At 38.3% G+C, this 25,988-nt stretch overlaps 1 protein-coding gene across 1 annotated transcript in view; it reads right to left on the bottom strand.

Moving 5' to 3' along the window:
* The window catches only part of RGS22 (regulator of G protein signaling 22), a 70,684-nt gene that overhangs the window by 8,386 nt on the left and 36,310 nt on the right, over nt 1-25,988 (bottom strand). Inside the window, exons 15-25 of the mRNA XM_075085500.1 lie at nt 24,483-24,677; nt 20,140-20,232; nt 19,445-19,611; nt 16,174-16,336; nt 15,403-15,561; nt 13,544-13,603; nt 11,373-11,534; nt 8,259-8,438; nt 6,545-6,706; nt 2,708-2,815; nt 352-454 (exon numbers count right to left, since the gene is read on the bottom strand). Coding sequence (XP_074941601.1) covers nt 352-454; nt 2,708-2,815; nt 6,545-6,706; nt 8,259-8,438; nt 11,373-11,534; nt 13,544-13,603; nt 15,403-15,561; nt 16,174-16,336; nt 19,445-19,611; nt 20,140-20,232; nt 24,483-24,677 — 1,552 coding nt within the window. The remainder of the gene's footprint in view (nt 1-351; nt 455-2,707; nt 2,816-6,544; nt 6,707-8,258; nt 8,439-11,372; nt 11,535-13,543; nt 13,604-15,402; nt 15,562-16,173; nt 16,337-19,444; nt 19,612-20,139; nt 20,233-24,482; nt 24,678-25,988) is intronic.

The following is a 25,988-nucleotide window of genomic DNA, read 5'->3' on the forward strand; positions in this document are numbered from 1 at the left end:
TCTATCTGGTTGTACATAAATTGATGAAGCACAAGAAGCCAGGGAGGTGAAATATCTGTGTGATCCAAACGGGATTGCTGTGCCACTCTGCAGAATGAAGAAATGGCCATACTCTTCTCTGAAATAGGACCTATGCAGTAAAGGCAATGCTGATACCCTGCAACTTTCACTTTCCTTTTCTTAGAAAACTTACCAGTCACGAGTATGGTGCAGAGAGCAACTCCCCTGCAGACAGCATAAGAGAGGCAGAGGTTTATGTACCCAACTCCAAAGGAGAGCAAACAAAGTCCTTAGAGGATTTCACCTAAGCTATAAGCTTGTCCTCCTAAACTACAGAGCTTGGTTAACAACCTGTAAGGGATGATGATGAGTTTTTCTCCAGATCTTCTTGCATTTTAAGGAGTATTCTTTCCTGCTCCAAGGCTTCTATGTACTTGGAATAGGACCAGGAGGCCTGCAAGAACCATTAAAAACCATCAGCCAGTTCCTAGTCCATTTCAACAGTGAGACAAAAAGGCTGTTTGTGTTACATCTCTGTTATTGAATAATCACAATTATTAAGAAGAGAAGTTTTGCCATGACAATACTAGAATAATGGGAAAAATAGTATTGCTGCAAATATGCAAATCTCAAAACACCAGCAAATGCAATTTTAGCAGGTTTGACAGGTATGATGTTTACATTCTTTTTTTTTCCATTCCTGGTTTGACTCCCATTCTCTCTCATCTCCAAAACCTAAATACAACAGACCTTTCCCCTCCCAAAATATCAGTCATTTGTGCTATCGAGGACTTGATTTTACCTCCCTGACACATCCTTCCAGTGTGTCCTGTCTCAAATCATCGATGGTCTCATTAGCCTCACAGTTCTTTCTGCCTGCCCTCTCCAGCAGAATGCTGCTACCACTAGAGGCAGATGAACTGGAGATGTCATCCTTTCCTTTTCTAAGGAACAAATGGTGCTCTTTACGTTGCATCAACCACAGTTCAGGTTCCTTGTAAATTTTAGGTTACTCTCCCAAATCAGTATGGGAACTGTACTTATATTTGGGCTTTTTTTTTCCTTACAGCATGAGAAGTTTGGGGCTGATTTGTTATGTCATGACTCAGTAGGAAGAAGTTCTAGCATCTTCCTATAGCAGAAAGGAGAAGAAACTGCTCTATAAAAGATTATTGCTCTTTCTGCAATTACCTGTCTCTTCTTGAGGGCTTAGGCCTATGATATTGATATACTGGCTCGCTCAGCTCACTTGTTTTTTTTAAATAGGTATGAGCAAAAGTAAGATCCATTTAAGGGATAAGAGTGTGTCATGCTTTTGGCTGGGCTAGAGTTAATTTTCTTCATAGTAGCTAGTATGGGGGTATGTTTTGGATTTGTGCTAAAAACAGTGTTGATAATGTGGAGATGTTTTAGTTGTTGCTAAATGCTTACACTAGTCAAGGACTTTTCGAGCCTCCCATGCTCTGCCAGGTGCACAAGAAGTGGGAGGGGCGGGGCGCAGCCAAGGCAGCTGATCCAAACTGACCAAAGGGATATTCTGTATCATATGACATCATGCTCAGTGTATTAACTGGGGGGAGTTGGCCAGGGGAAGCAGCGATTGCAGCTCAGGGACTGACGGTGTCAGTCAGCAGGTGGTGAGTGGTTATGTCACTTCTATTTTCCTTTCCCTGGGTTTCACCTCTCTCTCTCATTATTTTCCTTTTCATTATATTATTATCATCACCATCATCATAATCACTATTACTATTACTGTTTTATTTTAATTATTAAAATGTTCTTATCTCAACGCACAAGTTTTCTTACCTTTGCTCTTGCAATTCTCTCCCCCGTACCACAGGAGTGGAGGCAGTGAGTGAGCAGCTGTGTGGTGCTTAGTTGCTGACTGGGACTAAACTACGACAGAGTGTGAGCTTAACTATGCAGTTTGCACTGTGGTTCCAGATTTTGGGGGTATTTCAGACTGCCTGTTTCTATATTCTGCTCATTGCTAATGTAATGCCACAGGAAGAGCTCTATGGAATACAAGCAGTGGCCGAAGTGTGATTTACTCCTGAATTACATGGCACAGCTGTGATTATGTGGTTGCACAGATTTCCCGTTACGTTACGGCAGTGTCAACTCAGCCATGAATGATCCCTTGATATGCCCAAGGTGGCATGTCTATTCTTCCTGTTTCTCCAACAAAATGACTGTCACCTTCTCAGTACAGATTTGATGCATCACGAGAGTTGTTCTGGACGAAGTACTAAAGAGCTATTTTCTGTCAGATTTTCTATTCAAATACCTAGATTTCCTAAATCAGTTCAGCTTCAGTTTTTGACATATAAGCAGAACAGGACTCAAGCCTAAACCAAATTCTTTCAGGATATGAATTTCACGAGTAATGAAAAGCTTCTTATTCTAGAATTGAACCCCCTTTTCTTTAAATATTCTTTTTAAGTCTACACACCTAAAGGGCTTAATATGTTCTTAGATAGTCATACCATTCAGAGCCCTAAATCTTAAAAAAAAAATAAAGAAAGAAAACAAAATAATCTTTAAGGTAGGTAAATTTATAACAGCAAAGTTAATTGTAGAATAATGAACAGTTATCAAAGAACTATGTGATAACAGTATTCAATACCAAACCCCTCCTTCCCATTCTCCCAAGATCATTTTATCTCTCTTGAATGATGATATCTGTAGTAACATGTTTATTATTCACCTGCCACCCATATCCATCTGAAAATGATGCTGGTCCTCTCTCCACACCAATCTCATCTACCAAAGCACTGCTTGACAGACTGATGAGTTTTGTCCCCACTTCTCTACCCTGCCAATAATAAGAACTCGTAATTAGAGGTAAAAAATAGCTACTGAGCTAAAGTAAAAAGCAAAGTCTGAGGAAGCAAAACTTGTCATTGGAAACGAGATAGTGTCATATGCAGTAACATTTTGTAATGTCCAGTTTCATAATTTATCACGAAAAGCAGAAGATATTGCTTTTTTAAAAGCATTTCTTTGTCCTAATTGACATTTCCTGACCTCCATACTCCTGCAGACTATCTTCGTTTCAGGTTTGATACCTGCTTCAAAATATAGCTAAGTGAGAGGGCAGACCTGCAACAGAACATATTTTAAGGACAGAGAGGCCATTGTGATCCTCTAATTTGGCCACAGATATAAATGTAGAACACAGGATTTCTCATGATGAATTCCATCTTGGTCCTGTAGCTGCAAATGAACTACAGTGTACATGTTAAGAAAACAGGCAATCTCATTCAAAACATTTACAGTGAAGGGCAAGGCATTGTAACCCTTGTAAACCATTCTAATGATTATTTGTAGTTTTTATGTTGTTTTAGCGTTTTATTGAGGCTGCACCTTTGCACGTTCTGTCTGATCATCCCAAAATTCTTTATGAACATTAATCAATGTTCATATTTAACCTCAGATAATTAACCCTGCAGCATCCCCATGAGGCGAGTAATATAACCCTCCCATGCTGCAAATGAGAAAGTGAGGGGAAAAAAGGGGAGGTCAAATGATTCCTAAAGTCACTCAGAAAGTCCCTGAAAGATCTGGAAAAGAATCAGAATATCCCACATCCTTGCTGCCACAGTGCCTTTTCCTTCCTTATCATCGTCACTGTCCTGTGGACACATCATCTATACAGGTGACTTTTGGGTGTAGAACTTCCTAGGCAGTGTGGTGTTTATCTTCTCTCCAGAAGCAGGCTTACTAACATCTGTGGCACACTCGTTGGAACAGGGATACCAAAGGAAATACAGAAATAGTGTGTATACTAAAATACTACAGTTTATGTTTGCTAGCTTTCTCAATAAGAATGGTGAATTAAATGAGGTCTTTAATAATGTCTTCGCATAATATATTAGGCAATGTTATGGCAATGTCGTATCCCATGGCATTACACCACTTACTAACAAACAAGCTTACTGCTAAGAAGCTTAAAGAGAGATGAGGGGAAAATGGAGAAGGAAAACTAATGCTTATGGCTTTACCTTTCTCTGCTAAGGGCATGGAAAGCCTAAGTACAGATTTGTAGTGTAAGTTAAAACTATTCTGTACACTTGAAAGCAAAAAATCCAAAATCTATTTTGGAGGTAAAATGCAATTGTGTATACAACAAATTACAAATACTGGCATCAAAGAAGTCTGCAAAAAGTGACTAATGATATTTTTTAAGTATGTGGCGTGTGCATCTAGCAGTTAACACAGGAACAGATCCACAGACGGGCCAAAGATGAGCCCGTATAGCTGCACCCCACTAAGGGCAAATGTGAAAATGGAGAAGCAAACCATACTCTCCCAAGGCATTATCTTTTAAAACTATTTCACCTCAGTACTAAAGCAATCACATTATGTTGAATGCTCAAGCTTACTTCACCCTGTACCTACCCATCCCTGCCTTCCAGACACTAAGCTTAAAAGAGGTCTCTGCATTGTACAGTGCTTGCACGTCAGTGACTCCTCCCCTGCACTGAGTCCATTGCCAGGAAGCCTTTGATAGGATTTGCGCCATAAATAACAAATAGGCACCCACAAAAAATACTGAGATAGTCAAATAATACAAAAGTCATACATCATTGTCCAGTGAAAGCCTTGTCTGCCCATTTTTTCCATTATACTACATAAAAGTCCAACTCTTATCCCGTCAGTTCAGAAAGTGAGGTGAGCCCAGGTAGATTGGGCACCCCAGGAACAAAATTGTTAGAAAAGAGAAAGTAAAATTCCTCACCCAGGACCACGATTGTTCCATTTGACATAAACCCAAAATGGCAACAGATTGGGGGGGGGGGGGAGAGTGGAATATATATAAGAAAAAAATGTCATTTCTAACCCTTGCCAGAGCTTTCTTCTCCTTCAACATGAGCCTGGTGGGGCAGAGGAGCATAGACATTATTTTAAATGCCAAGAAATCAGCACCTTCTACAAGCTGCCAAATGAACCTGCTATCGCTTATGTTGGATGAACCTTATCAGTATCCTTCAGGGATACTGAATCATTTGAGTAGTTATGTTGTCACTGAGGGGTCAGAAATTTCAGGCAAGAGAACAGGGAATGGCAAATTCTTTAAACAATAACAGAAGGGGAATAGGGTTTCCAAAAGTGATCTGTTCCACCTATTCTTCCAAGAGATTTTAAAAGGTAACTGGTTTACTGATAATATTTTGTGAGAAGAATAGCCTGCAGACTGTTTACTGAACTGCATTCTCTGCCTGTCACTTTCTAAAATTTCTTACCCTATTTCCCAGCTTCGAAGGGTAATTCACCTTTCCCATTTGTTCCCCATAAAAGTTAGGCTTTTGCCCTCCTGGCCAAGATTTGCTCTTTACTTCCTTGGTCTTAATCAGAAGTCTTATGTGCAAGCAACAAACAGATGGAAAAAATAAGTCTATGAAAACGCAAAAGTGCATTACTTTGAAATATTGCATTCTTGCACTGTAAGTGTTGCCAATGGCCTTGCCAGACATATCTGTATGGAGGCAACGTGCTTTGGAGAAAGGAACATGAGTTCTTGGATTTTAGACTTCACTTGACATTGGTGTGTGGCCTTGAGTAACGCTTCACTGGTCCTCAGCTTTCATGTGTCTAAAACAGGATAACAATGTATACATGTTCTTTCGGGCATATATATGTCTTTATCTGTCCAGGTGCTCATGTGGTTCTCATCACAAGTAATATCTCAACACATGTGTACATGGTATTTAAAATATGTAAAGGTCTTTTAATGCTACTTATGATAGTTTGCAAGTCCAAGAATTTCTCTGCCCTTAAAGGAATGTTCTCTCCTCAAAGCTGGCCAAACAATTACATTTCATAAAAAATAAACTTTTGCAAAGCCTATAATCAATAGGAAAAAAATCCATTATATTTTAATAATAAAATTCCAAGAAAAACAATTTTACAAGCAAGCATTCCGCTGTAGAGGTCACAGTTCTCTTAATGCACTGAAACTGTCTGGAAACTCATTGTGAACAGTCTAACAATCTCACTGTCAAAACTGAGAAATATTCAAGAAAGGACAAAGATTATACACAGCAATTAGCACATAAATATTTTTTAAAATAATGTGCAGACTTTTCAAATCCTCCTTCTGAAAAAGAGATATGAAATCTGGTTTTGTTTTGCTTTGCTTTCAATAGTGACTGAGGACTGTAAATTCTAAAATAGGACAGTACATACTGAAAGTGCAAACAGGTCTGCAGTTACCCATTGTACACATGGACCGTACATAGATTTTTTTTTTCTTTTAAATTCAGCCCTCTTTTTTACTTTTCTCTTGGCACAAAAGATGACTAAAATACATTTTCCTCTCTGCTTAATGAAAGGAGTATTCCATTTACTCATCTGCTTCAAGTTAAACGTATGTACATGCATTGGCAGGACTGGGAGCTAATCACCCTAGGACCGGGTCGCATATAAAGCTTGAATTCTAACAAAAAGATTTCGGTAGCTTTGGATCAGGCTGAGAAAGGGATATTTGAATGCATGTATGTTTGCTCATGAAGGAGTTTTTATGCAGTTCATCAGCTGTCACCTGAAATTTTGTAAGCCTTACCTCTGCAGTTTTGCCTTCCTTCTTTCGCATCTTTTTTCCCTTTTTTCTCTCCAAGGCAAGTAGAATTTTGTCACTAGCCAAGTTGCTTTGAAACTTACAAAATTTTGGCCAAAATTTAAACAGAAGAGCAAAAATAGTCATCTGCGCAGAAAGAAAAGAATGCCAATCTTGACCATATTAAGAAAACAGAGTTTACTGTAAAATAAAATGTAGTTTACCATGAGAATGAAATAACTATTTCATTTTGAATACACAGCCTTGTTCCTCCCACGTACTCTGTCCTGACATTTCAGCCCAGCTTTGCTCGGCACATGCTTTTCATCAGTGTGTTTATTACTGGTGAGAAATCTTCCTAAAACACAGTTAAAAGGCACTTTCTTTTTTTATATTTCCCTAAACAATTGTTTGCATTAATGAAAACATCCATCATTTTTTACAAGTATTCCTGATAAAATATACACCAGTAGAATTGCTTTTGCACCACTGTTCTGCTCAAGTATTTCAAATATTCAGTTCATTAGGGAGAGGGGTTTTTTTCCCTCCTTAAGAGAAAGGAAATACTTTTTTGCCTCTGGAAAGGCTCTTAAACCACATTACAGATCTATGAGCAAATCTTGGATAATTTTTAAATGATATAATCTCTCACAGGGTCTTTTTTGAACTAGAATAAGAAAAACAATTTTAGAAAAGCAAACAGAGGGGCTCAGTGAATTCTGTTGCTGCACGTACTAAGGCTCACATTTTTAAATTTATTTAGATGTTTAATTCTTATTGAGAAACTTGGCTTCAAAGGAGGCAAGTATGCTCAGCACCTCACTGCTTCTGGCTCAACAGAGTTGAAAGTGACATGTGAGTCACTGTCATGTTCCAGTCACAGCTTTTTGGCCAAGTTCTTCCCTTGGTTTTGTGCCACATTTCTGGAGTTCACTGGGCTTTACACAGGCTGAAATGAGACTTCTTATTTCTTTTAGGACCTATATGATCCCTTTTCTCTAACAAACCATTCATCTTTGGTGATCCAAACACTTTATGGGCTCACAGTTGATGTTTAGAGGTGTTGGTGGCAATTTTATAGGAAAAGAAGGGGAACTAGCTTTCTTGGGTTTTGAAGATAAGTCAGAGAAGACAGCAATGAGGAATAAGAAACCAGTAAGTCTGTAGTAAAGGTTCACAAATTGCTGTTCAGTCTGATTAGTACAAAGATCAAAGAGAAAATGGTCTACAGCCATTTAATACAGAATTTCTGTAATAAAGAAGGGAAAGACATTCAGTAAGTTACGCTGTCTTTGTGCTTTACTCACATTTGCATTTTTTTCATAAACTACAGAAACTACAAACTTTCTAATTACAAATTGCTTCTCTGACATTAACCAAGTGGTAAAGAACAAGCAGTTAAAAACATTGACAGAATTAATTTCTGCTGCCAGAATTCCTAACACAGACCTGGATAACACCTTTCCAGGATCAGCTAGCTGTCAGAGATTGTCCAGTTTACTGAGCAATAAATACCTGAAAAGCATCTCTGTCACCTCTACCACCCAATCCTCATTGAAATGCATAACTACAGTGTTCTCCTTCATGCCTGGGTTTACATATGGAGTCCAAATTATCACAGAAGCAGCAAAGAATGTCCTTAAAAGCAGACACACAGACTTTAGCCAGATCTGTTACAGATATTCTCTCAGCTCCTTACCTGTGCTTCTCTAAAAATGTAAGGTCCTAGTTCTTTCCTGTGCTCCAGAATCTTCTTTGCTTGTTCAGTTGGGATGTCAATCTGCAAAGCTGGGGGTACAGCGGAATTAATAAAGCAGTCAATAATAGCTGTGATCTTTTTCTGGACTGTGGCATCATCACAATGAGAATGGCACAAGTCCTGAAAGACAAATAATAGCTTTTTCACTCAATGGAGAGAGAGATGCAAGACCCTTTACAGGGGCCCAGTGATCAAAGAGTAATAGTCATACTAAAATAATTATACAATAGATTTCTTCAGTATGTACCACAAAATTCTTATAGCAAATGTGCATGGTCAAAGACATAGTTAAGACATGAGTGGGACTTCTGGTTTGCAAATGCAGATATATAGCAATCATTGCTTTTATGTGATAATTGCTGCCTGCACATTCTGATGGATCAGGATAGTTTTTATCCTACATTCTGTCTAAGCACATCACCGGCAAATAGGAGGCATTTCTGAAAAGATAAATACATCTACAGGTGTGAAATGCACTGATTTTCACAATGAGCCTGCTATGACTAGCATAGCTATGGTAACTAAAAGACGTCCTCTAAATAATCCAAGGAAAGAGGTAAATTACTTAGAGGGTACAAGGTATTATAGCCAGGAACATTAGTGCAAGAGGGGACAATTTCAGCTACTGGTACAATCTTCCCTTCATTGAAATCTTCTAGTTTCCCCATTCATTAAGATTTTCTAGTTTCCCAAAACATCAGTGTTTGAAATAACTCTGTGCAGAACAGAATACAAAACAAATCTGAACTTCCAAGGATGAGATCTCAAAGAAACACTTGGGGGTTTCTACTTTTTTTAATATGATCCAATTGTTCTTGTAAAGCCTGTTATTACTGTGTTTTCACGCTCTGACAATGCTACCATTGGACTTCAACAGGAAGGAAAAATAATTCAAAGAACTTCCTTCAAATGCTTTGAAACGTGAACTTTCCATCTATCCATAAACATCAAGAAATTTCTGTAACACTAGGAGATTATCACATATATCTGCTAAAGACACAATGAGTACTCTAGAGAATTTTCAGGAAGAGAGCTCTCTAAATGAAGAATGTGCATTTAGTTTTGGTATAGGAGGCTGGATATTTACTTTGCAAAGAAATTAAAAACAGGGCTTTTAACCAGAAATGTGTTATTTGAAAGAGCTGGCTTGTTTTATTATTAATACTTTTTAGTTTTGTGAAGGAAAACAAGAATGATAACAGCTACAATGAAGAAAATAAGGCAATACAAAAACATATTCAATATATCCTAAGAATATATTATGGCTTTCTTTGCTCATCTAGCACAGAAGAAAGGGCAGAGAGCTGTAGTAAGAAGGAAGACAAACAAGCCATATGATATGAAGAGGGATGAGACATGAGCATAGAGAAACAGATGGAAGCGATCCACAGAGTTATATTTCTTCATATTTGTTTAAAAAAATATATTTGTTTTTTGATTGTCCCAAGATGTGCCGCCAGCCCAGTGGATTATGAGGAGCAATGCAGTCATTGACTCCTAAAGGGAGTTCTGTCTAAACTGATGGCATGATAGGGCTCAGACAATACAGTTATGCACAGTGCAAAGTGCTGCCCACGTCTTTGGCAATATTCCTCCAGTTCAGCCTGACCCACAACACTCCTACTACTCCAGCCCTTTGCTTCTACAAAGAGCATCAGCTGGCAACCACGACAAATCGCATGCATGTAGAAATATGGTCAGATTGTAGTTTTTCTTGATAAGAAGACAAATAAAATTAACAGAAATGAAGGAGAGGGGGTGGGACATAAAACAATGAAGGCTTTCTTCAGAGAGCAGACCCATAGAGAAAACAGTCTAAACTACACTCCACAATAATTTGCAGAAAGTTTCCATGCCCTCCAGAATGTAGCAACGAAAAGTCACAAATCTGGAAAAAAAAATCTAATATTTTGAGAAGGATTTATGTCATGGAACTTCAGGTGCCTTCATGTCCAGTTTCTAGTCTAAGCTAGTCACTCTGTAACCGAGAGACACGGCAGCAGCCCTAGAGAGCATTTCAGCTGGTGATTCCTCACTTGGGGATCAGAGAATCTGTGAGGAGGGGAGATTACCCCCTGGAAACAGAGGAGCTTTGGCTTCTAAAGCAGACCCCAAATTCAAATATGTAAAATTGAACAGTGACAATATACCCATATGCTTGCAGCAGGATCTCCAAGAGCTACTGCAGCATCAGCTGTATTTACCTCCTAGTTTCTGAGCTTGTTAGCTAACCTCATGCTCACTGCCTGTTGTGTGCACACAGGCCATGTTCAGAAGCCCAGGAGAGGCTCTGCACACTGGTAGCACTTTTGCATCAGCAATATCCCAGAGGCAAAGGGAATGAGGAACAAGTGAAAGATCCGTGGTGCCTCTGGCATTTAGTCCAGGGTGCTACTAGGAGGCTGAAGTGTGATTAAAAAGGCTCACTCTGGAGTTTTCCCATTGTGTTTCACCTGACACCACAGCAATTTTACAAAGGGGCATGTATTTGGGAGAGAGGCAATTCCTGCTAACTTTCCCCATTACATTTCACTTTGGCTGTACAGAATGCAAGGGAGCTGGGGTGCGCATTGTACGTATAAGCTTTTTGGGTAGGTACTATCTTTACATCTGTACATTTGATTGAATTTAAAAGTTTTCTCTGATTTTTGAGGGATTACCAAATCCAGCAATAATCCAATTATTTAACAGTATGTAACTATAAAGACAGAATGAACATTTTATTGCTTGCATATTTTCTGCTGCTCAACAGTTGTATACCAAAATCTGGGCATTAGCTAGTTAGTAGTGTTCCTTTAGAGACTCAGAAGACTGTTACAGTTTGAAAAAGCATAAAGAAATGTAGGGATAATATATTCAAGTCATTAAAAAGAACTACCCTTAAGAAGTGAGGATTTTCATCAAAGAAAAAACAGTTTGGACAGTGAAAGTGGTTTTGCTATGAACAAGAAAATGCCTAGAGATATTCCTGTTAAAATTCTCCTAATATGCAGTAATGGATGCATTTGCTTACAAAAGGAATTATATTCCCCTTGCTCCATTTTACCATCATACCTTGTACTTCTGTACCTCTTGCCAAAAGACCACTCCATTTTCCAGTAGGTCTCCTTTCAGTGACACAAAGCGTTGAAACTGATTTGCTGTCACTGGATTCAACAGCACTTTGCGGAAAGCAATTATTTCACTAGATGAAGAAACCCATTTATTGTCCACACGCTGTCAAAAGAAGAAATAAATGCACCAAATAAACTTTGTTTCAAAAAGCAATAACAAAGGCATTAGTTAGCGTAAGCTGTCTGATTTTTATCTTTGCACTGACCCTAACTTTCAGTAGTTTATGAGTTTATGACATGGATACAATAGAATGTGGCAAGGTTTCATTTCTTTCTTTCCCTTTTTTTTTTTCCCCCCAGTTTGGTTTGGGCAACATTTTTTGGAACACGTGATGGGAGAGGAAATGACTGACAATGATTTAGACCATATGACTACATACTATAAAGTATGGAAACAGCTATTGTTATTGATTATGGCAACCAGCTACTTTTCTAGAGAACAGTTTGAGTTTTGTGCAAACAAACAACAAAGAAAAAGGAACAGACAAACCACATAGCTTAAAGTTGTAAAATGCTTCTGACAGGGATCTCACCAACAAAATGAGCTTTGAAATGTGTTGCCATGATCGCCAACAGAAGCCAGAGAGTTTGCTCTCTGTGGAATATAGCTACCAATAGTAAAACAGAACTTAAAGTCATCGAGACATTTTGGAAATCATCATGCTGCAAAGCACAGAGGGGTAGGCAGCCAGGAAAGGGTGGAGAAAGAAAGATGGCTTATGCAGGGACAGTTTGTTTGAAGTGAAGTTCAGGCTGGCCTGCCTTCCTGAACAAACAGTTCTTGTGCTGTCACTGATCAGCAAGCCAAACAACCCCGCTTGGTTATCAGATGGATGAATGAAAACTATCTTTTAACAGTGGTATAAAACTCTTCAAGTCCTGGAGGCATGCAGTGCCTTTCAATGGTCAGTATGGGACAGAAGCATTTTTAGTTGCTGCAGACAGTCCTGGAAATCTAACCTAATTCTAAGCTGAAAGTCTTTCTGCAGCTTCTCTTAAAAATAGGGGTTATACTTAGTGTCCTGCCACAGAGCCTGCCAGGGATGAGAGCCTACCCTTGCGAGAGTGGTGGCTGTCCAAACAGTCCTTTTGTTAAAATAAAATTGACTCAACTTAGACAGTAAGGTGGCATCTTCTCAGCCCTTCTCCAATTCTCCAAACATGTTCTATCTGCTGTGACCAGGATTCAGGCAACTTTTGGGAAAAAATATTTCTGGGGCATATTCACGAAGGGAAGAACAAAACGTTGCTCCCACCCCTATACTAATATATGAACACTGCTTATTTTATGGGTCAACAACCTTGCAACAGAACATGGAAAATAACCATCTTCCTGACAAACAGACAAAGGGAAAACTCAGTTAACAAAGCCCACATGCACTTTGGATCCCTTTCGAGCTAATGGTTTGCATGGGTAATTGGTGACCGGGTCTCCAGTTTGATTTCAACAGACAATAAAAGTTCAACTGAACAAATGTACACAACTTGTATGTTGGCAATCACAAAGAGTTCACTGCTCTTCAAGAGGAAAAAACTGGCAAACATCTGATGAAATGTATTATTACAAAGGTTTAAGATGTTTAAAATTGATATTATCTCAGTGCTGTAAGATTAAAATACAATTCTAAATGAAACAGATACTGTGAGATATGATTAAACCTGCCCACTCCACTGCATACTTCACATTCCCTTTTGTGTCTGCACGTAATCCACTTGCAATAATAAATAAACTACCAGATGCTGGAATGAACAGCTTGTCCCAATAAGTCCACTGCATGCAAAATACAGATAAATGTGAACTAAAGGTACAATACCAGTTTGAGGAGGGTTAAGAGTGCTTCCTCAAAGCCCAGGACAAGAGACATATTTTTTTCAAGTGCAACCTCTCCAGCCAGGAAGGGAGAGAAATTTACCGTGAACATCCAGCAGGGAGCTAAATTCACCAGTAATGTGAGTAATCAGTTCACTGTAGCCAATACAATCATGCCTGCTTTTGACAGCTTTACATTGGGGCCTCACACAGACAGCAGGGAAGTTGTGAAGGATATGCAAGGTCCAAACAGCAAATACAGTGAAACTGCACACACAGGAGACACAGTAAACTTCACTTGCCATCCACATCCTAGTTGTCTTCTGTTTTTGGCGTGGAAGATCTTCGGTTATGTCCATTATCTGTGGTTGAACAAAAGATTATAATTGAATATTTTAACTCTTTTTGTTTCATGACAGCCATCTAATGATTGAGGCTACAACAGTAGAATAGTTGATATATCTTAATCTGGATCTTTATATCTGAAACTTGTTGTGGACCCACACTGAATGCCATCCCTTGTTCAGCTATAAATGAGCATGTGTTCATTAAGACTGGAGAGTTACAGAAGACAAGAGGCAATGGCAGTCAAACTGTGGTCTTCCACTGGTTTACCTTACCCATAATATTCTGAGCGACCACTTGTGTTGGGAACAGATTTTGGGGTATAACTTTTTTTTAATGAAATATTTTTAGTTCCTTTGGAGAGCTGTATCAGAAATACAGACTTGATCCTGCATGTTCTCTGTAGCAAAAAATACACCTCAAATCAAGGGCAGATTTTCTGAATAAGGACTACATAGCATGCCCACAGTGTTTGGTCACTGTGAAATATGAAGCCAAGTGGAGAATGTCATCTGGTTTCATTTCTTCTAAAATATGTTCTTCAAAGGACCTTTTCATCCTCTGAATTTGCAGTAAGAAAGAGAAAAGAGCAGTCAGACATAAATGGAGTTAGAAAAAGACTAAAAGCTCATTAGGAGTATGTATTTCCTGTAAACTGTTTATTAGAGTTGAATACAGAATTTTCCAAACAACATGGGCTACTTTCCCTGCCAGCACATTGCAGCAGGTGCAAGAAGAGGCATGAGCTAGCTTCTAGCCATATTGCACGGTTTTGTGCCACAGCTCGTAAAGGAGGCAGAGTTCAGCTAAAAAAGGGCAGAGGGTTAGGAAATTTTGCTTTAACGTAATAATTATTAAAATTACAGAATCTGCAGTTTTCAGATTGCTTAGTGCTTTGAATCAATGAAAAGAATCCAGTTCAGGTGCACTTCTGACAACCTTTTTGATGTTGAAAAGGTCATTGAAAACAAGCTTTATAAATCAATGCAGTCTGCCTTTGTGTCTGCTTGGTGGAACTGTCAAGTTTCCTTCTGCTATGGCACTCACATTTCAGAGCTTTTGTGGAAGTGCAAAAAACCAAGTCTTTTTGCATCTGTCACCAGCACGATGATCTCCCTACACGGATCCCAGTCACAGAGGCACTCTCATAAAAGGCAGATGTTAGCTCTGCCCATTCCCCCGTCTAATGAGCCAGCAGGAGTGAAAGGCCTCTCATTCCCAGTTTTCTGGCAACTTTCTGAAGTAACCAATTGGAAACAAGGCTTGTAGCAGTTAACCTCCCCACTAAGCAGAATTTCACAAGTTCTGGAGTAATTTCTGTAGGCACTGCAGCTCCAGATGAGGGAATATGGACAGCGTGAGAGAGAGAGAGAGAGAGAGATTGAGGGAGATAATACAGCATGAGGAGCCCACACATTTGCTTGTATTCTCATCCCCTTGGGCAAATTCCTTACACTAAGCAGCATTTCTTCTGTGTGCAAGTGTATGGCTAGGGCAGAATGGCATGAGGAGAGTGTAGCACTACAGCAAAGATTAGTTTACTCCCCTGGCAGCCTGGCTGGCAGCAGAGCTAACACCAGCTCCTTCAGATTTGGGATCTAACATTAATACTTTCAGCCAGACCAAGCCTTCAGAGAGACTGCCTTCACAATTATCAAGCTAAATGCTTCAACCTGTACATGCTAAAGCAACTCTTTCAATGTAAACTGAGTGTGAGTTGTGGGCTGCTTTTCCTCTGAACCATTTTATCCCAATGGTAAATTATGAGCCAAACAAAAAACAATGCCTGGATGTGTTGCTGTTGTTAAAAAATTACCTTTGCGCATCCCTCCACCCCGTGGTGCTCATCTGCCAGGAACAATGGCAGCCATTGTTTTTCTAATCTCTTCTGGACGCATTTCTGAATTTCTAGCAGAACCACCGATGAAAGTCGATCATGAAGTATTTGTCCCCATCCTCCACCTGGATGCATTAGCTAAGCAATCCAAATACAATAACACATGACATAAACTTTTGTGTATACCAAAAGTCCTTTATCTCTCTATATCCTTGATTTAGCAAAGCATGAGCTTAACTGTAAGCAAAGCATTTAATGCATGCTTACCCAAGGCTCACATGTATTTTCATAAAAGGGAACAGATTACATTTGTCCCTACCTATAATAGAATACAGACTCTGGCAAATAATACCCCAGCTTGACCGAGTGAATTCCCTAAGTATCAAGATATATTGGAGTGCCACAGCTCAGACTTGCTGTCTGTGGCTTTACTGACATACTAAAATAGAAAGCTGGAACAAGTCACTCTGCCTGAAAGCCATTTTTACACTTTTTCTGAACTGTGTTGTGCATGCTCTGGCTGCGGCCTCAGATCCGGGTTTAAGAGAGATGTTCTGTAAGGACAGGGGAGGAAGAGCCTGAAAAGGAAGCAGGGGGATCCCCACAACCAGAACAGAAACAGATTTCTGGCCAAAAATATAGGTAAGATTTGAGGACATAGCTTGCGGAAAAGTTGGAGTAAAGCAGTTTACGGACTTTTATCTCAGTCACAGTGTGATTGTTCTTTATGAACGGTTTTGTAACTGGTACCTGTTCTTGTTGTTCTCTGGTAGCTGGGCTGTTGGGTCCAAAGAAGTATCTTTTGTTTAAGTACTTGCTTTTAATGTCCTTAGATTTTTCCTTCCTTTTTTCTTTATCCTTGTGGAGCATCTTTCTGAACTGTTCAATATCTAGCCAGCACATGAGATCCATGCTAAAGCAAATTTAAACAGAATGTTATTTCAATATTGAGTTAATTTTATCAACATCCTAGGGAGTTATTAGTTTAACCACAAGCCACGAAAGTGTTCAAGTCCTAAATACCAGGTCAGATTGGACTGAAATTTTATGTCATTTTTTCTTTGCTAGTACCATCTGGTGAGACCGTGGCACTTGCTGAACAGGCAGATCAAACACACATCTTAGGGATCTCATTTTAGGATCCCTTCTGGGGTACACTGAAAGGCGTAACCTCCTCAGTGTGCTGCTGCTAAATCCAGCAGGGACTGTGAACCAGAGCCATAGTGCAGAGCTCACAGAGAGAATGAAAAATGAAACAGATGAGAATTTGCAGCAGTATTGAGGCTGTGAGCCACTGAGAGACAAGTTGACACCTCCTATTCTGCCTCCTCATCGTATTGACTGAGAAAGGAGCAGAGATGACAGCTGGGAATGTCAGGCCCAGAAATCACCCCCTTCCTAAGTGCTAGAGTTTAAATCAGTCTGCAGTCAAGCAGACAAAACCAATTTATGGTAAATTTTGTTTCTAGGGCTTTTTGTGGGCTGCCTTTTCATAAAATACTGATTCTACTACTTATTTCATTATTCATAGTAAGTGACAAATAATCTCCACATGCGATTCTTGGTCTGTATATTGTTCATAATCATTTGAGTGTATACTGTCAATTTAGGTTTGTTTTAATGGAACATCTATTGGTTTTGTTCTTTAAACCAGAGGACAGAATAAGTGACATACCTTCAATTCCAGTTTAATTTATATGACTGTTTTCCAATAGTATCTTAATAGCTGAAGTTTTGTGAGCATTTTAATGAGGACACTCACTGTATTTGCAGCAGGAAACATGAAACGTTAAATTCAGACAAATCTGTTCCATTTTTCCATTTGGTTAATAACTGGCTTTTTCAAAGCATTAACCTATGAGTAAAACTTTCAAAAGCATCCAACTGATTTAAGAACAGATGTCCCCCTTTCAAAAGTCTTTTGAGACCTTTACAGACCTAAGTTCTAGTTCATCACAATGTGCATAAGTTCACCCAAATGCAAGTGATCCAAGTCACTGTGGTTTATGGACTTACTCCTTGGCATCTACCTATGAAAACTGACCAAATATGTGCGTCTTATTTAAAAAGCAAAACATAATTTTAAAGTGTGTTAGGCTAAACTGTTTACAGTGGTGGCTTATCCTGGCATACTCTAATTTTTCCTTTCAACAGATCAGGAGCATGTGCATAGTCTGTTAGTCTGGCAACACTAACAAGTGGTAACCCACTAACCCAAAGTAACACAAATTGTCCTGCAATTCTGTGAATATATCCTATATATTTAACAAACTATTAATTAATGGAACTTTGATTAGTTTCTTACCAGAGTTTGTGCCCAGGTACTCAGCAGCCTGCTCTTCCTGAAACTTGGATCACTTATAATTGGGCAATAACAGAACCATAAATTTTGATGAAGAGACAAATGACACATTTGTTGTTTTTTGCTGAAGTTTTCAAGACTGCATTAGCTCTAGGATCTCTTCAGCTTATAGTATCATTAAGCATCTTTAATGTAGCATGCCAGCTGGACTTCAGAGTTACTAGGTCTGGACCCAGCTCTAAAACACTGTTTTGTGAGACATTTTCAAACGTTTTTCTATACTATGAATTTTTACAAAAGAAAATTTCTCCATAAATTAATCATTTCTCTGTCTGTCTCTCCCACTTAAGATGGGACTTGTCTGTTATTAGTAGAGAGGCTCAAAGTCCCAGGGGCAATTCAGCATACCTGTCCAGGACCCCATCCTAGCCAGTGACCTGTTCTCTGGCAATTCCTACCATTTCCCCAGTTAGAGAAGAACTCTAGACCAGTGGTCTCTAAAGCAGGATGTGCACACCCCAGGGAGTGTGTGAGAAAATTCACTGGGGGCAGGAAGAAAATATTAGAACTTCAGTAGCACATGTATATAATTTATTAAAAAATAAATATACATATATTGAGGGTGCATACTCAAAAATTTTTTACTGATAGGGTGCATAATCAAAAAAGTTTGGAGACCACTGGTCTAGACAGCTAATTCAGAAGTCATTTAACCAGAGGCACCCACAGCATAAGAATCTCCATCTGAACCCTTTACCTCCAGTCTTTTGTAGTCAGTGAGCAGGAATAGCCACCTATAGGAATGATCCTTCCAAACTGGTTTTAGATGTTACCTTCAGCATTAGAAGAATTGTGTCCAGAGTGTGTTTCTCTCTCTGACTACAAAGGGAGCCTATGATGGTAAGCAGAAGTGATGACATTGAGTCTTGGCCGGAGGAGTCCTGTGCTAGATGTCCATCTCTGGACACTTTTGAAAAATCTGACTAATATCCGATCTAAAATGATAGCAGTGCTTGACTAGAAGAAATATGCAATATGCAAAGCATCTGCTCATGGGAACCCAGGTTAAAGGAAGGAATTGACAATTTAAGGACTGTTAGCTGTTACTTAAAAAGTATATTTGCATTTTACTAAAACAGGATAGAGATTAGTGTGGGGCTTGGGGGAAAAAAGTGGCAAACTCACGTTTACTACTGCTATAACTTTTGTTTAGATCTTAATTTTAAACAAATGGGCTCACTTTTTCAAAAATGCTGCAAAAACTGTATCTGCTATGAGCTGGTACTTAATTCTGTTCAGATCAGTGCAAACATAAAACTGTGGTTGCTCTCACGCTGTGAGAATAATGTGGCTGTCTTCTATTTGTACATTTTTATAACATCCAGCTTTAATTTTTAAAATGTACTAAAGTGAGTCTGTACTAAAAAAGAGAAATTTTTACTCATTATAGGCTAATTGCTCTACTCAGGGGTTTGCCACTAATCAAAGCAGAAACTGAAAGCAGAACTGTAATACAAACATGTTATGACAGGAGAACTTTTGTCCCAAAAATGTTAAGACAATTCAGTTGCGTGATCAATGCACATGTGTATGTCATAAATATGCAAACACATTTTTTAAAAAGACTAAATTCTCTGAACATTTAGATAGCCAAGATCCTCAACAAAGATTTCTTCTGAACTTAAAAATGGCTAAAATATTAATAATGAAGAAACGTACCCAGCAGAATGCTCATTAAGAAAAGCCCAGAACTGTTCTAACTTCTCTTTGTCATGGATGAGGTCAGATAGATTAGGACATGCCAATTCTTTGGGAACTTGATGCAACTGCTGATCTTCTTTGAGAGCATCAGGGCAGGATGGCAGACCAGTATCAGCAACAGTACTCTGAGGGGAGATATTATTTCACTAGCATAACTGCTTTTTTAATCTCTGTATTTTGCTCAGTCTAATAATCCGTGCATTAGATAACTCCTGTCTCTGTAGAACAGCTTTGTGATTGCTGAGAAAATAGAGTTAAGGCTCCAGCTCTTAATCAGCTTTAGTTTTATGTTTGCTTTAAACATACCAGTGTGTGCAGGTTCCGTAATCAAATAAACCAATATATACCTTTAATTTACTTGAAATTGAGGTATTTACTCAAGATTAAGGGCCCAAAATACATTCCACAGACTTCAGTGGAAACTGGCTTATTGATTCCAATCATACAATGGCCTGATGTTGATATAACTGACAGAAGACCTGTATTTGTAATTAACAAAATGGCTGTCAATCATTTCCCGAAATGAGTGGCAGAAATCGGACTACATGCTTCTCCAAACTGGCATGTAGTCAGTCTTTCATTGCTGATACTCAAAGTGTTAACCCTCTCTGATAGAAAGAGAGTTTGTTATTGTTAGTAGGTACTTGTCTTACCTCATCCTTCTTGGAACCACTCTCTTGATGCAAAGCCTGGAGCTCTCTAAAGTACACGGAGTCCAGCTGTCGAGTTTCTTCCACCAACTCCACCTAATAAAAATAATATCTTATGTCATCCCTACAGTACACATTATAGAAAGATGGAGAACGGGACAGGCACCTTGCCAGTGACAGTGGACAGAAAAGAATACATTTTCCAGTAATGAGACTGATGTTTAGAAGACACTAGAAGTCACATCCTTGTGACAAACAATTCAATTAAGAGCTCTGGTAGAACAAAATTTTCAGATCTGTGTAGGATCACATGTAGATTTCTACAGAACATCAGTAAATAACCTAAGTATATATTTAAGAAAATAACTTGGGTTTTTTATATATTATAAATTATATTGTATATATATTATATTGTGTATATTGTGTTAGACTTACCTGATTGCCTATACCAGCAAACTGTATGTCAAAGTGCCACTGAGAAGCATAAAAAACTGGTCTTAAAACTGTGACTCTCAGTAGGAAATGTCAAAAAGATAGAGTGCCACAGATTTCCAGGAATGGAAATTTAAGAAAGAAAAGTGCTATAATACCTTAACAACAAAGGTGAAAGCTTTCAGGCTTTCATTCTTGTCCCCTTCCTTAATTTTTTACCAAGTAATGACTTAAAATAAATTGTGCATGATTAGAACTCATGAAGTATTGGCATTTTTTAACTAAGTTAGAAGCCTTATATATACAACTACAGCAGTTCTCCATGTTATGTGCAAACGATCGGCAACTGCATAAGGAATAGTTTGGTAACCCTCTCAGCTGACTAAACCATTCAAATGCAGGTTTTAGGTTATTTAGTGAAATTGAGCCAATGCGTTATACTGATTAGCATGCCCGTTGCAAAGATTAGAAAGCTGTGGTCTTATTATACAAGAGTTTATGTGCAAGAGAGAAGGGAGATTTTAGATTAATATTCATTACGCTTTTGTCTAAATGTGAATACCACACTAATCACCGTGTTATCTGAATGCCTTCAGGCTCAGTGTAACTCTATTCCACTATTATAAAGTGCTTTTGGGTATTCTTTCCTTTAAAAGAAAACGTAGTTTAGAAGTAAATAGGAAAATACTTCAGAATACTTTTCATAAAGTTTAAGCAGAAAGCAGATAGAGGCAGGATGAGAGTCAACAATTAAAAGGAACTCTCCTGTTTTCATGTTTCGTTTAAAGTTAAAAATGTAATACATAGTGACCATGTCCCAAATAAACAATTTTGGACTCACCTAATTCTTGATAAAATATCTTGTTTCGTTATGGCCCAAATATATCCTGCTGATTGGTAGAACAAAGGGAAGAGTAGAGCCAGGGACAGAACAAAATATAAAGCAGACCTTGTCTTTGTGCTGGGAAGGAGTGTGCCTAAGCATCAGCCTGCGCCTAGTACAAAGAGACTCTAGTGCCTCCTAGAACAGGTCGGTTTATGTCTGTGTATTATAACTCTTCACAAATGCCTGTATTGTGTACTCAAAAGGATTTGGTTCTGGTTTTTCATGCTCTGATTAAGATGTTGTATTCTTAGGGCACTGAGAAGTCTGCATGTAACTACACCTGCAAAGCAAAGCATCATCTAAACTGAAAGGGCAGTAGATTATTCCTCAGTTAACTGAAAGGGTATAAACTGACACACACCTTAACTTAACTTAAAGCAAAAATTTATATTTTCCGTTCTTACTTTGGAGGAACTCTCCCATCACTAGAAGCAGTGAAAACACTGTACTCAGAGAGTGCTCAAAAGCAGAGTCCTTTTTAGTTAAAAATGATGTATAAAAATACTCGGCTGAGATGATGACTTGACTCAGTGAGGACTGGCAATAGATACTAAGCAACTATTATTCATAATACACATGGAAAATACACATCTACAAAAGACTGAAACTAGTCTGATAGAAAGTAAATAAAATTTTGTATTAATGAAAATATTGATCAATTACATGGTGTTCTGCAGGTCATAAAGAATTATAGCTGAAATAGCTTAAAAAAATATTTATCCAAAAGCTTTGAAAAGATGCTAAAAACTGAAAAGAATATTTTGCAGACATGTTTGTATTAGTATATTTCATTTTACTAAGTTTTTTTCAATGTTCAAACTTTTAAAGTTTCTAAGGAAATTAGATTATCACAGGATGAGAGGGAAGGTCCCCTTGTGAATTAATTAGAAGGCAGAAAATAAAGAAATAAGTAACTTTCATTATGAGGTGGGGTTCCTATTGCAGTCTCACAGGGATCTGCACTGAGGTTGTTTTTTTAAACATTCAGAAATTATCTGGAAAAGGAGGTGAGTGAGAAGAAAACAAAGTTTGCAAAATGATTCCACAGAGCAAAAAATTAAACTGACTGTGAAGAGCTGCAGGATTTCGGGACACTTTAGCATCTGCATGATAAAAGGGCAGCTGAATTCAATGACAATAAACATTAAGTCATTCCAGTGAGCTCCAAATTAGGGCTTTCCATTAGCTGTTATTACTTAGTAAGGAGATCTTGGAATCATTGCAGATGGCTATTAGCTTACATTTTGCACATCCACTCAAAGTTCACCAGGAGTCAAAAGGCAATTAGAATCACAGGAACAATTAGGAAAGGAACAAAGAGCAAAACAGAAAACATGATTCTGCCACTGGATAATCCTTAGTGCATCCAGATCTTGAGTACTGCTTGCAACTCATCGAAAGAATATAAAATAACAAATACAGATGGGGATGATAAGTGTAACAAAGGTATGGAACGCCTTCTGTAAGAGGAGAGGTAAGATAGCCTAGGATTCTTGAGTTTCAAAGAGATGTAATTGAAGTGGGATACAACAGAAATATGACAAGATAACAATTGTTCACTGTTCCTCATGACATACAAAACTAGGGCACCAAGTGAAATTATCAGGGAGGGGTTTGCAAACAAACAAAGATAAGCATTTTTTGGTCCTATTGCATGATTAAACCATGGAACTCACTGCTACAGTGAGGCTGAAGATATATTAAATGACTCAAGGCACATTTACATAAACCCTTGGGGAAAAAATAATCAAAGACTATCAAACACAAAAATGTGGGTAAGACTTCTGCTTCATGAACCTCCTCAGCTGCAAAGTGCTGAAGTTGGCAATACTTCTGTATGGTTTTTTAATGTTCTTATACTCTATTCTTAAATGTTTAATACTGGCCACCAGCTAATAGGCTTAGAAGACCATTCTGAACTTTGATTTTAGGTATCTGTTCTCCCAGTTGTTCATACATGCATGCACCATATAGTAACAAAAATACACTGTACTACAAACTTCCACAAAAACATTTCAAAATATTTTGCAGGGGGGAACGTATGCCTGTTCTCATTACATGCTGACAGAAGTATCAGCAGTAAGTGATGATATTGCCTATAAAAATGGAGATGCTTCATCTAGGGTCACAGTGGAGAAAAATGGCAACAAGAACTAACTTCCAGCTCTCCAACTCCTGACTCTCCATTGTAAGTTTCTCCTTCCATATCCAAGAGAGAGATGTTAAAGACTTGGAATTAGAGGTTTAACCTACAGCCGGTAACTTGTATGTAAGTTTAAAAAGAGCAGACACAGCATCCACCACTGCCTCCGCCATTTCTTGTTCTTATTTGTCAAAAGCAGAGTTGGGACTGCAGCCACGTCCTCTGACCTGCAAGAGCCTGCTTAATTCAAGCCTTCAGAGGCTTTCTGGGATTAGAACTGAGTACACCACTGAGGCACCTACTTCAGTAAGCCTGCAGGGCACAGCTAGCCCTTACACAGCAGGGCAGCTACCTAAAAAGTGTTTGGGGCAAATACAGCTGGATCACCATATCACATTTGCTATTACGCTAAGCAGTAGCTGCACTTTAATTCTAAACACCAAGAAGTACTCGATAAAATTAATATGGACCTATCATCACTGTACAGACACTCAGGAAACACTGCTTATTTTGTGCTTATCATTAAAAATATTGAAGGCTTGTGGGCAATCCATCATAAGAAAATTACTTTTGATCAATGGCAAGATTGCAGAAACATGACACTTTCTGAGTGCTAAGAGAAATTTTGCCATTGCAAGATACACTCCTCCCTAATTCACAGACCAAGGGATCTATGAAGTCTGCACCTTCCTTTTGGATGGGAAGTCTGCTCTCCAAGGAACTTCAGACTATTCCTCGCATGAGCATAGAAAGGAGTGAGTGAGCAAAACGTCCTGTAATACTTCTCCCTTCCTGACTATAAATGTAACAGGGTTGCATAGGAAAACTTTTGTGATTTTCATCTCCGACATAAGAATTTTTCATGGTGTCATCCAGACTAGTTACCTTCCCATAAGTGTATTTGTCTGCTTCCACCATTTTCATCCATGGTTCTAGCAGAACAGTGAGGATATATTCTTCTGCTGGGTCAAAAAGATCCTCAAAAGCTGGGTCAATTTTCTGATAAATCATGTTTTTCTTATTCTGATGAAGTCCGATGTCCATACTGGCAGATGGGGCAATGTAAGTTGCATAAAGGAACTACAACAAAACAGAAGAAAACTGTTTCTTAGCCATCATCCATCCCAATGGTCACAGTCCACTGAAGGAGAGAACTAATGCATATTTGTCCCCCACTGCCTTGCTGTATTATTGTGAACATATATCTAATTACACCTGCCTTGTTTTTACCCATATTACTATGTTGTCCAAAATTCAGTTATAGCCATAACTGACCTCCCTGCCATTTTTACTCCTACTTTTTAAAATGGTTAAATCACAAAATAATGCTTAACATAATTTTTGCTTGGAGATGTTTGGCTGATTCTTAGTTAGATTCAGACAACCACAATCATTACAGCAACTACAGTCTTCATGAAGTCACGTTGTTTCGCAGAACATGTGCTGGGCCAACTTCTGGAGGAGTCTTACTTCTGAATAGAAGGGAATTTGTAAATTTAAGGTTAAAATTAATGAAAAATTATAAGATTTCTTTCTGTGTGGAGATTCTTTTGCACAGTCCTTTGACATTTGGGAAACTCCATCATGATAGAGGATCATTAACAGGAGATACCACCATGCAACTAAGGTTTAAATCCTTACTAAAGCAAGGATTACAATATGCTTTTTTATGAAGCACAGAGTTTGCCATTCAACATGTACAAACAGAAGAAAGCTGAACCTGGAGAATATTTCCTTCTCACTAGCAGCTCATTCATGAAACATAGGGTAATTTTTTTATTTATTTCAAAGGATTTTTTTTCCAAATAGCCCTTTTAAGTCAAATTCTTGTTTTTAAATGCTTCATAAATTGCTATGAAAAAGAACATTGAAAACTCAGAGAAAAATATTTTCTTCCAGGAATATCTTGGAAGAAGAGATTCCAGAATATCTTTCTCATATATCACGATTCTGACTGCAGCTAGGAACTCAAGTGAGAAAAGATGCTGCCATAATACATTTCATATACTTATAAATGTTTTCCCTTCTTCATATTGTCAAAGTCTAACTAATTTTCAAACATATGGTCAGGGGATCAGACTAGTAGCATAAATCAGAATTTCTCTCTAGAATGGCACTGAGGATCCCATCTTCACTATTTATTATCACACAGTTTTGACAATGAAGAATGCAGGTTTCTGATAATTCTCATTTTTCTTATGTTGCTAAAACCCAGCTGTAACTAGCAGATGTACAAAGCAGTAGAAGAGAAGAAAATAATACATTTACTCCGTGTTCAAGCAGTAATAAAACACTGTTGTGTTTAGATTTCAAGTACAGTGGGAGAATGCTTGAGTACATTAAATAATTATGTTTCTGTTTGTTTTAAATGAAATTGTGATTTATTATCCT

This window comes from Phalacrocorax aristotelis, chromosome 2, assembly GCF_949628215.1.
Source record: "Phalacrocorax aristotelis chromosome 2, bGulAri2.1, whole genome shotgun sequence".
NCBI lineage: Eukaryota > Metazoa > Chordata > Aves > Suliformes > Phalacrocoracidae > Phalacrocorax > Phalacrocorax aristotelis.